The sequence below is a fragment of the Babylonia areolata genome, chromosome 4 (genome assembly GCF_041734735.1).
Source record: "Babylonia areolata isolate BAREFJ2019XMU chromosome 4, ASM4173473v1, whole genome shotgun sequence".
Taxonomy (NCBI): Eukaryota; Metazoa; Mollusca; class Gastropoda; order Neogastropoda; family Buccinidae; genus Babylonia; species Babylonia areolata.
In genome coordinates this window covers 43,993,658-44,006,157 of record NC_134879.1, presented here as the reverse complement: position 1 = coordinate 44,006,157, position 12,500 = coordinate 43,993,658, and the positions used below count along the sequence as shown (strand labels likewise).

Here is a 12,500-nt window from a genome sequence, read left to right as displayed (position 1 = left end):
AGTCATCTTGCGCATTATGTATGACGAGGGACAACACGGGTGAGACATGGACAGGTTTCCTGTGGTCCAGAAATTCTAATTCTTGAAAATAAAAAATACAAGCAAGTCAAATGACCAGTAACGTGAAAGAGGGGGGCGTGGGAGGCGACGTCGAGACAGAAAGAGTATTGGGACAGAGAACAGATAGTGGTGGCTTCCCAAAGACACGGGCGTGGCGTAAGATGGTTAACATCGACGGATTATGAAAGACGTTCGTCACGGGCACGCGCAAATCCAGGACACGCCCCACCGAACAACGAAACCTTCACCGAACCAAGACCCCTGCCCTGTACAACTCGACATTAAGAGCGTCAGCCAAAGTGCTCGTTAAACTGCACTGTATCTGCAGCGTTTTGGGGATCCAGACAAAATTACCCACACATCTTGTTCAAATATAAAACCATTCACTTCACTCAAATGCAGACCAAAGGCCTATCCCGATCTATTCCCTGAACAACTGGACAGAGGTCGGTTTGAAATCACACACCTATTCCATGTGAATTTCATCCTACATCGCCTACCCCGCCCAGTTACAGGTACATGCAAGATACATACAGATAAACCACACCGTCAGCTTACTCCAATAAAATCGACATATGGAAGATTATTAAGATAAGTCGTGTATATAACAAAGAAGTCAAGAATGTTTGAATAACATAGTGTCGGCAAAGTACAAGAACTAGTGCAGTGGAATTGACAGGTGTCTGGTAGGTAGTCAGCAAGCAGGCAAAAAGTAACACAGGGAGGTCTACACTCAGATAATAGAGAAACAGAATGATAGGAGGTTGTCGCTTTTCCTCGGGCAACACGGTGCGAATCATACTGTAGTGGAAAATTTAATGCGCTCGTACACAAACAGGCACTACCCCCTACCCACAACCCGAATACACACACACACACACACATACACGCGCGCGCGCGCACACACACACACACACACACACTCTCTCTCTCTCTCTCTCTCACACACACACACACACACACACACACAAACACACACACACATAAATGTTGAAGACTTCGTGTCCGACTTAGCCACAATAACTGCGAAACTCATCTCCAGAATTATTTGTTCAGTTCTAGTCCTGCAACCTTTTGTTCGCATCATGGAAATACTGTCTCCCACCACGCTCACATCTCTCGTAGAATCAGAGAGAGAGAGAGAGAGAGAGAGAGGGGGGGGAAGGCAGGTAGGCAGCACACACACACACACACACACACACACACACACACACACACACACACATGTTGAAAAACGAACATCTGACATTACGGAATACCGATACAAAGGAAATCTTTTGAAATACAAAAATCAAACCCAGAACCCGTGATGCAAAAATGACGAGGCCTCAGTGTATGTATCCACAGTCTCCACACTTGATGTTCACAATTCCCAATCTTCAAGGCTCTTCTTGTACACACACCGACGGGCATCGAAGCGTGCAATTTCAGTGTGATGCGAGGCGGCAAGCCAGGACTCGGTCCGCCGATTTGGGTCACGTTCAATACATGGTAATGTCTGCGATGTTAACAACCTGCACTGCTTAACTGAAAAAATATATATACTGTTACGAAAACAGGTTTGCGATTATCATTCGCTGTGGTTGAAACGACACTTAGAAACAGACGCCATAATATTCAGACTAAAGACTGAGTCCTCTATTGTCGTGGAGTGAGAGATATATCACGGTTGTAAGACTCAAATACTTTGTTTTGTTCAGGGGAAATATCACACAATATATACTTTACCCATTTCCACAAAAAAAAGAAAAAAAAAAAAGAAAGAAAGAAAACCAACTACTTCTTCTTCTTCGTTCGTGGGCTGCAACTCCCACGTTCAGTCGTATGTACACGAGTGGGCTTTTACGTGTGTGACCGTTTTTACCCCGCTATATAGGCAGCCATACTCCGTTTTCGGGGGTGTGCATGCTGGGTATGTTCTCGTTTCCATAACCCGCCGAACGCTGACATGGATTACAGTATCTTTAACGTGCGTATTTGATCTTCTGCTTGCGTGTACACACGGAGGGGGTTCAGGCAGAAGCAGGTCTGCACATATGATGACCCGGGAGATCGGAAAATTTTACACCACCAGGTGCCGTTACCGAGATTCGAACCTGAGACCGTCAGATTGAAAGTCCAACGCTTTAACCACTCGGCTAAAAGAAAACCAACGAATCGAACCCCAAGCCCGTGATGTGTAAATTTTGGTGCTTCACTGCCACCCCCACCCCCTCCAATAAAAGCAAACCAACCACCATCAATTAAAACAACAACAAATTATTGCAGTGGACGTGGGAATACCGCATCGAGACCTCTGAACACGGAGTATAAAAAAAGTGTTCTTTCGTGTTCTTGCATCAAGACCTTTAGCTGTAAACCAGTGTCATTTCTCTTGCCCATCTTCACTCCCCTTCCGTTTAAAAAAAAAACCAAAACAAACTGGCATCATCTTTTCTTGGTGCCACTATATCTTTTCTTCAAAAGTATCGATTAAAAAAACATTTGCTTTCGACGATCAAACTATTGTTTTTGACACTGCAAATCAAAGTGAGTGAATGCATCCCTAACTTGCCGCCCACTATTTACCCCCCAAACCGACACTCCAACACTTCGTCTGACACAAGACTTAGAGGTAGTGTCCACTCTTGCATGTATTAGTTAAAGTTAACAACAACAATAATAATAACAGCAACAACAACATTTGAGGTTTTTATATGTCTGTCGTGCTCTGCACCGCGACTGAAGAAAGCAGTATCTGGTCTGTATTAAAATGGGAAATATCCGAGAGGTGCATTTTCGCTCGAGCCATGGAAGTCATAGGGGGTAACACTTTCTAAAAGCACTTGTTAACATAATGCGAACTCAGTGCGAAGACCACACAGTTTTATCACCCACCATCCACACTATCACAATCATGAAAATAATCATGCGGAGTTATGAACGTATCTTCGCTAACCTGGACACACCAAACATTCTTATGGAAGTTTTGTCAGTGCACATCGACGTGCAGTTTTTCCTTCTCCCAAGCTGCACTGACCACGGGGTTTTTCTCAGCACAAACGTATCAAATAACTATTTTGTCGTCTGCAGCATTGTAGGCAGGGTTGTCTGCCCCGTCACGACACTGACTGCGCATGCGCAACTCGTCCCTGGCCAGGCGGGAGGTGGAGGCCGAGCGGGGACGAACCTCGTCCGAGTGGCGCCTGACAGCGGCGCGGTCCAGCCAGTCCGGGTCCGAGGCGATGGCCGCCGCGTACGAGTTGCGCCTGGGGTTGTACCTGGCACAGGCCAGCTCCGCCCCGTAAGCGGCATGGCGGGGCGACACCTTCCTGTGTTTGGCGAACTGGTGGACAGGGGGGGACTGCCTCCTCTCCGTCCGCCTTCCCCCACCGGAAATGACGTCAGCCTCGGCAACGAAGTTCATGTTGTACCGAGACGTGTCACTGTATGAGGGTCCCGTGCTTTCAGGTCTGCCCTCAACAGAACCGCTCCTCCCTGAATGTTCCACCTGCTTCCTGGTCTCATCACGCTCTTTCCCTGAACGTCCGACTTGCTTCCCCGTCTCACCATCCCGGGAAGATCGCGAAGGGAACGTCGTGACGATGCCGCCAGGGTCGCAGGGTGTTAGGGAACTTCTTCGGTACGTGATGACGCTCCCTTGGATGTCCACGCCAGTCTCCCCGCGGCCTTCCACGCCCTCAGGGTCACCCACCCGCCCAGGCATGGAGCATCGACCGTTGACAACGGCCTCCAGCCCGCCCTCCGCCCCCTCGCTGTCGTCGTCGTCGTCGTCGTCTCCGGGGCTGGTGGTCAGGCTGCCCGGGTGGCAGGCCACCTCCGCCACTGTGGTGCTCTCCGTGTGTCCGGAGTTCACTTCCTCGGGGGAGCTGAGTGCGGAGGGTAGGGGGCGGGGGGAGGACGCCATGTTGCTCCAGCCCGACCCCCTCTTCACCCGCTTCTCGCGCTCCCCGTCATGCACGATGAGGATGTTGGGCCGGCCCCGCCTTCCGCCGCCCTCCTCCCCCTCCGGGCACGCCGCTTCCTGCTGGCCGGGGGCGTGGCCGTTGAGGCAGGCGGCCCGCTTGGCGGCCAGCCGTGCTTTCATCTCCCGCCGATCCCTGCGCCACACAGAACACACACACGTTTATCTGGATAGAACAGAACAGAACAGACTATTTTATTGTCATAAAACCCGAAGGTTTATAAGACCAGAGATGCCAACCCCTGTCAAGTGTTTGCAGGAACAATCAGGAAATTTGGTACGAACATTTCGAATTTGGTAGGAACACTCGGACTCCGAGTCACATCAGCAAACGTACATTTTATCTATAAGGCATGCGAACACTCCATAGCTGAATCCACCAGGCACAGGCGCTGTTTGACCGAGACGCAACTTGATTTATCCACGTTCTCTCTTGTACGGGCAAACGATTAAGCTGACTGGTCCACTCAATGCTGTTTCAATGTAAACATTCACGCGATCAGTTGAGCATCATCACGTGACACCAATGTTAGTAGTGACTGCCTTGGCCTCTTGGTCGATAGGTCTACAGTGTCTGGGCAACGTTACGACAGGAAAGCATGTGACCATGCTATGTGGTCGACATTGAACTCGTTGGAAGAATTTTGACGTTGGCGTAACGTTGGAACAAACTGCGATCGAGCGAAACAAAATATGGCGAAATCGTAACAGTTGGCATCTCTGTAAGACACAATAAAACACAAATACAAACATGTTATGAAAAGAAAAATACATGAACAAATTTTGCCGTCTTTCAGTAAGATCAGCATCGCTAGGTTTGGCATTTGAACGACATATTTCGTTCAAGACTCTGTTTCTGTAAGCATTTTATTCCGCACACTTGTCTAAAAGATTAATTAATCTCGTCTTCTGAACTCTTACAGGTAGCACATAGTCTTTGCTATTTCGGTGTAGTTTTTTTGTTTTTTTTAACACCTTCCCTGTTCGATTTGCAAGTCAAGGGCGCTGATTCGTATCTGTGTCTGGACACTAAGATGCATTCCATTCCATCCTATCCTGTTCTATTCTGCATGTGTGATGAATAGGTCTGAACGGTGCACGTGGTCATCGTTGTTGGAGACATGGCGCATGCACGGGTTAATTAAGCTGCTTAGCGCTGGAATACATTGCCTTGTGACTTGACTGACGTGTTGGTGTATAACGCTTTGTGGTGTTTGAAAGCACTATGTAAACCTTCTTCTTATTATTATTATTTTCATCATCATCAACATCGTTATCATTATCATTGTCATCATTCTTGTTTTAATCATTATTATTATCATCATCGTCGTCGTTTTCATCATAACCTACCTGCATGAGGAAGGCGGCAGAATGATTAAGACGCTTATCTGCTAATAAAGTGTCCGCGAGGTTCTCGTTTCGATTCCTCCTCTCAGCCTTTGTCCCACGTTTTGACTGGAAAATCAAACTGTGCATCAAGTCATTCGGAGGAGACATTATACCGAGGTCTCGTGTGCAGCACGCACTTGCCCCACTGATAAAATGTGCCAGTTGCTCATTCGTTTTTTTCGGTTTTATCTGTTGATGAGCATTTGTCTTTTTAAATGTTATTATCATCTTACTGAATATTCTCCTTTTTATAATGATTGAAACGTACACACGAAACGATGCATGCGCGCACACGGGCACACACGCAACACACACACAGTTGTTACACTCTGAATGTAATAGTATCTTACCCACATGTTTTTCTTTTTACATAATAATTGATGTGTGCATGGTGATAAGTGAAGGGTGTGTCAGTTTTTTTTTTTTTTGCTGACGGGCATTTTATTTTAAGTGAGCCTAAAGAAAGTTTTCTGTTTTCGGTTGAAGCAGATAATAAACTATTTTGAATTGAACTGAACTGAATTGAATTGAAAATAACCCATGGCAACTAGAGTGTTGCCCTCTGGCCAAAGCATGTAGAAGGAATCCACTGACAAGTGCAAACAAAAAATAAGAATGCACGCAAGGCATGGCCAGCGCGTTGGGTTATGCTGCTGGGCAGGCATCTGTGTCGTGTACGTGAATTAGTCCGAACGCCTCCGTTGAGAAAGTGAGCGGACCTACCTGAAGGCCTTGACGACAGAGAAGAAGCAGGAGACGATGAAGAGCAGACCCAGCAGTGCAGCCACCACCAGGCCGATGACTAACTTCACCGTCACTTCCATGGCCACGTCATCCGAGATTACCCGAGGTCATCCCAGATCATTCCACCTCACCACTTGACGGTCACGTCACAGCTCGTCACCACGCACGTGCTCCTCGTTCCATGGCCTCTGAAAGTAAAGGTGGAATGCTGATCATGTCAGCACTTGGTTGAACTGAACGCCATTTTCTTTGACAGTGTCACAATACAAAAGTAATGGGTTCCACAGGACACGAAATTCTGATGTAAGTTCTGTCGTAGTGTTTCTCTGATGACATGACCGACCGCGCGCATGTTTACGTTCACGCGCACACGCAATCTCTCTTTCTCTCTCTCTCTCAAACACACACACACACACACACAAACACCACACACACACACACACGCACACAGAAAGAGAGAGAGAGAGAGAGAGAGAGAGAGAGAGAGAGAGAGAGAGAGAGAAGAGACGTCCATTGATACCATGTTCACATACCATGGGGTGACAATTACTAACGATTACCATCACTGCCGTTAAAATTCAGTCGAGATTTTCCCGCCGAGTCGCAACTCAAGTGAATTTTGGTAAAACAGATGTCACTTTCCTCAAGAACGAATTTGGTGGTTCCCACACGGGGTGAGGGGGGGGGGGGGGGGGTGAGATGGAGTGATTAATACCTTTACCTTTGTAACCGTTCCCCGCTAAAAAACAACAACAACAAACAGGTTGTTTCCCTGCATATGAATGTCTTAGCTACCCTTCTCATGCACTGAACTCAAAATACAAAGACAAGTCTTCACAATTTGTTTCAATTTCAGTTTCAAGAAGGCTTTTTCTGCGTTCGGACAAAATCCAAACACGCTACACCATATATGATAGGCAGATGTCTGATAGCAGCATAACCCAACGCGCCTGTCAAGCCTTGAGTGCATGCACATACACTCATGTACCTATCAATGTGGTTTTCTTTTGCAGTATTTTGGCAGGGGACAACTTCTTCTTCTTCTTCTGCGTCCGTGGGCTGCAACTCCCACGTTCACTCGTATGTACACGAGTGGGCTTTTACGTGTATGACCGTTTTTACCCCGCTATGTAGGCAGCCATACTCCGTTTTCGGGGGTGTACATGCTGGGTATGTCCTTGTTTCCATAACCCACCGAACGCTGACATGGATTACAGGATCTTTAAGGTGCGTATTTGATCTTCTGCTTGCGTATACACACGAAGGGGGTTCAGGCAGAAGCAGGTCTGCACATATGTCGACCTGGGAGATCATAAAAATCTCCACCCTTCACCAACCAGGCGCCGTCACCGTGATTCGAACCCGGGACCCTCAGATTGACAGTCCAACGCTTTAACCACTCGGCTACTGCGCCCGTCGGCAGGGGACAACATTTTTGTTGCCGTGGGTTCTTTTTTCAGTGCGTAAAGTGCGTGCTATGCTCACGGGACCTCGGTTTATCGTCTCATCCGAATGACTTCACGTTCAGTTTGATTTTTCCAGTCAAACTTTGGAGAAAGGGAGTCTTCGCCATCTAATGTATACTATCAGGCAAGAGTTTCCTCAGGCTTTGCTATCAAAGCCACTGTTTAATCACAAAGCGGAACCGCAAACCACCTGATTCCTGTTACATGCATTCCATTTGTTCTCAGGCCATTAGCGATTTCTCTGCAACGACTCCAGCCATGTGTGTGACAGATACGTGAAGTGAGATTGTCCCGGGAGGCTTCCATTTGGTCAGATTTCCTTCGTATCTTTAAGATACCAAGGCATTACCCCTCCCCCTTTCTCTCACTCTCTCTCTCTCTCTCTCTCTCTCACACACACACACTCTCTCTCTCCATCGCACACACACTCTCTCCCTCACACACACACACACACACACATGCACACGCACGCACACACGGAGAAATTGAGAGAGAGGTTGACAAACAGAAAGAGTTCCTTCATGTACATGTCTGTTTAGGGGGATCGGCTTGAAAAGCTGGCACAAAATATCAGTTGGGACAGTAACATTGCCTACAACCAAGACAATGCAGACCATATCAATGGCTATCAGTAACACACACACACACACACACACACACACACACACACACACACACACACAGAGAAAAACATGCAAGAAAATGCAAAACATGTGGTATATTAGAAGATGAATATAATTTTCTAGACAAATGTATTAGATATGAATACTTACGAAAAGTTTTCTTAATAGATATAAAGTCTGAATTCACAAAATTTGATGCTACTGATACAGTGAGTCAATGGTGTAATTACGACCCCGTACAACCCCGACTTGTAAAATTCACATATAAATGTTTCAAAGAACACGTCACGTTTTAATTAGAACACCTTACATTTAGTTTAGTTGTTGTTTTCTTTTCTTTTTCTTTTTTCTTTTTTTTAACCCTTTATTGTTTTGTCTATATAAATCATTCACACGGTTTTCACGACAAATACATATGATTCTGATTGATGATTCACACACACACACACACACACACACACACACACACACACACAGAGAAAGAGAGAGAGAAAAAAAGTGCCAAGATACACCCCAACAGCAAGTCAACAAATACAATCGAACGTTCATTTCTGCTACAGAAAACAGGAAATTAATATTTTAGCTTCAGCACATCAGCTACACATGCCTTGACACAATGCCTTTTGTAGCGTGCTGGTTATCACACAAAGATGAAACATGTGCTGTGTCGTGCAGTGGACGAAAGTTTGTTAACAAAATCCAGAAAACAAAGACTGGCAGAACATAAGGGAGCAGAACCTGCAGAATTAAATCAAAATGTTCGACACAGTGCACTTGAAACAGGAACGACTCGAAGGCAGAAAGGTGTAAGAGGGCTGGGGGGAAAAACGACATCATTGTTTATTCTATTACCCTCAGATAAAAAAAATCATAAACTCTCTCTTTCTCTCTCTCTCTTGCGAAAACTTGAAGACTGGACGGCTCTGTTTTGTCCCCCACCACTTTCCTTTTTGTCTGTCTGTCTCTCTGTATGTTCCCCTCTCTCTCTCTCTCTCTCTTCCCAAAGGAATCTTCCATCAAAACGGACCAGCCGATGACAGTGCCGATACCAAAGGGCTGACCAGTGAGCGAGGAAAGAAGGATAGAAGGAAGGGAGGAAAGAAGGAAGGGAGGGAGGGAGGGAGGAAGGGAGGGAGGGAGGAAAGAAGGAAGGAAGGGAGGGAGGGAGGAAAGAAGGAAGGAAGGGAGGGAGGAAGGAAGGGAGGGAGGAAGGGAGGGAGGGAGGAAAGAAGGAAGGGAGGGAGGGAGGGAGGGAGGAAGGGAGGAAGGAATGAAGGAAGGAAGGGAGGGAGGGAGACAATCATCAACAGATCGAAGCCACGCACTATACATGCCCCCTTCCAGAACCCCAAGTCTCAGTGAGGTCGTGTCCCTCCCTGTCCCGAACAACGCCGCCTTATCACGGCACGCCTCCACACGAAACTCACTTCCAGAAAAAGGCATCGAAGACATCATTTCACAGACAGACATACGACCCCAAAATGAAATGGGCATTTTCAACGTAATGTCGTCATGACGGAGATTCAATTGTTGTCACTCGTCTGAGCACCAATACCTGACGATCCCTTAGGGTGTATTCACTGGTTTTTTTGGCATCCGCTAAACCTCTTTTCACTGGACACTCTACTCCCTCCCTCTTTCCCTCAACTATACCCCTGGCCCTGTTATGACCCTGGCAGATGTGATGTGACATACATTACGCAAGCAGTGACATCACTTCATAAACAACAGCAACAAATGTAACAAAAGTAAGCGAGGCGTTTTCGCAGCGACCTACACTTGCGTCGAGAACAAAAGAATAAGGAAACGCTTCATTTTCAATGTCGATTTCCTAAAACAATGTCGCCGACACGGACTTACTTGCTTCACCGCAACTCCTAAGTCAAGAGGCCGAAATACACAGGAGAAGAAGAAGAAGAAATAGAAGAAGGAGAAGAAGAGGAAGAAGAAGAAAGAGAAGAAAAAGAAGGAGGGGAAGAAGGAGAACAAGAAGAAGAAAAAGGAGAAGGGGAGGAGAAGAAGGAGAAGGAGGAGGAGAAGAAGAAGAAGGGGAAGAAGGAGAACAAGAAGAAGAAAAAGGAGAAGGGGAGGAGAAGAAGGAGAAGGAGGAGGAGAAGAAGAAGAAGGAGAACAAGAAGAAGGGGAAGAAGGAGAACAAGAAGAACAAGAAGAAAGAAACACCAGAGTGCCACATCCTACGAACACATCCACTGTGCTGGTTAGGCAATCAGTGCCAGCCCGTTGCGATTTCTCTCTCCGCAGCAATCATTTCCAGTGTGATACAATTTCACAACGACACAATTTTTTTTTTCTCGCGTGAACATCAACTGCGTTTGCGCTGCTCGGGGGGGCGGGGGCGGGGGGGTGGGGGTGGGGGTCTGCAAGGACTTCCGGTGCGACACAACGACACAATTTTCTTCACGTTAAGCATCAGTTGCCCTGCTCATACCTTCAGTGCCACCTTGTTGCGATTTCTCTCTCTCCGCAGCATGGTTTCAAACGGGAGACAATTCCAACAGCGACACATGACGTTTTTTTTTTTTTTTTTTTACAAACCAAGACAACTCTCCACAGCGACACTCTGCGAGCTGAGCATGCGCACAGGATCAATACAGAGACCTGACAACCAAACACTCATCACGTGACAGACACGGAGACCAATGGTGACAGTGAAAGCCACGTGGACACAGCTGACTGGACTGACTGTCAGGGGAGGGACAGCAGACATCCGGCGTTCCCTGAGGCACTATGGTAATGACCACGTGACCTTGGTTGTTATGGATCTGTGTCAACACGCCTCTTTCTCATTCCGTGTCCCGTATTTATTTATTTATTTATTTATTCATCTGTTTATTGCTGTCTCATTATACTTGTACTTGGCAGTCATTGACAGATGGGTATGATCTGCTTGTATTATTGTTTACTGCTGCTTTTAGTCCAGCCAACCGCACAGAGCCATCAGGACTGTCAAACCATACAAATGCTCAACCGCGTCAACACAAAACTGTTACATCTATAACACACACACACACACACACACACACGCACACACGCACACACACCCTAGACAAACCCACAAAACACAGTTCATGACTTCATCTTATCTATTTAGCTCCTTAAGGCAAATAAGACCAGGCTGTGCTGAGGACGCTAGCCTTTCCCCTTAATTTATCATCCCCAGTTTAAAAAAAAGAAAAAGAAAAGAAAAAATTAAAGAATGAATAAAATAAACGAAAAAGGATAATTAAAAAATCACTCTTCAAAGCGAAGCAAAAATACATTTCAAAAAGGCCATTATCGGCAAATAACACTGCAGAATCGACAGTAGTTATCGGCAAATAACACTGCAGAATCGACAGCTAATTATCGGCAAATAACACTGCAGAATCGACAGCTAGTTATCAGCAAATAACACTGCAGAATCGACAGCTAGTGCCCATCCCGGTGTTTACAATTTTACTACCAAATCGCCACAGCAAAACATCATAGACTGCGGAAACGAGAACAAAAAAAAGTGTGAAGGCTTGCTCGAAAAAACTTGAAAGGGGAGTGGACTTAAAAGGCAGAAAAAGGAGACAACAGTGAGAGGAAGAAAACAGGCAGGAATAAAGAGAGCAATAGAAAAGCGGGAGTTTATAGCACAGAATTTCCAGAAGGTGGGGATGCTATTTGTACTGAAAGATCCCCAGCATCCCAACTGGGGGCTGCCTGTAGTGAACACATGTTCTGCTTATTCTGCATAATACACAAGGTGACACTTTTTAAGGAACATTTTATATTGACTTCGAAACTGGGGATGGGTTCCAGGTTAATGAAACTTATGGTAAAAAAAAGAAAGAGAACGGTTCATCGAGATGTATGACAAATTTCGCACTGTTACGCTGACACAGCGCATCAGACAAAATAATGACAAGTAGGTTTCAAGATTCAATGATTTTCAAAGTTTTAAATTATAACGTGACCAGAGTTGGGGCAATGTGGATGTTTAAAAAATATCAAATTGATGACAAAATATATATTAAATTTGCATTAACTGCAGGTAAAATAGGCGCCAGCAGTCTTTCGTCTGCTTTAAAGTGTCCAAAAAGACACTGCAAGTTTTAATGAATTCACCAAGTTTTGATAAAACTCGCTCACCCCATAAAACGGAGTATGGCTACTTCAATTAAATGGCGGGGCAAAAACGGTCATACACGTAAAAGCCCACTCGTACATACGAGAGAACATGGGAGTTGCAGCCCACGAACGAAGGAG

At 46.0% G+C, this 12,500-nt stretch overlaps 1 protein-coding gene across 4 annotated transcripts in view; it reads right to left on the bottom strand.

Moving 5' to 3' along the window:
* Positions 1-12,500, bottom strand: part of LOC143281211 (uncharacterized) — a 113,701-nt gene that overhangs the window by 483 nt on the left and 100,718 nt on the right. For all 4 annotated transcript variants that reach the window (XM_076586287.1, XM_076586286.1, XM_076586289.1 and 1 more), the window contains 2 exons: positions 6,137-6,345; positions 1-4,160 (listed from right to left, as the gene is read on the bottom strand). The exon at positions 1-4,160 is cut by the window's left edge and continues 483 nt beyond it. In XM_076586287.1, coding sequence (XP_076442402.1) covers positions 3,107-4,160; positions 6,137-6,237 — 1,155 coding nt within the window. In that variant the 5' untranslated portion in view covers positions 6,238-6,345 and the 3' untranslated portion in view covers positions 1-3,106. The remainder of the gene's footprint in view (positions 4,161-6,136; positions 6,346-12,500) is intronic.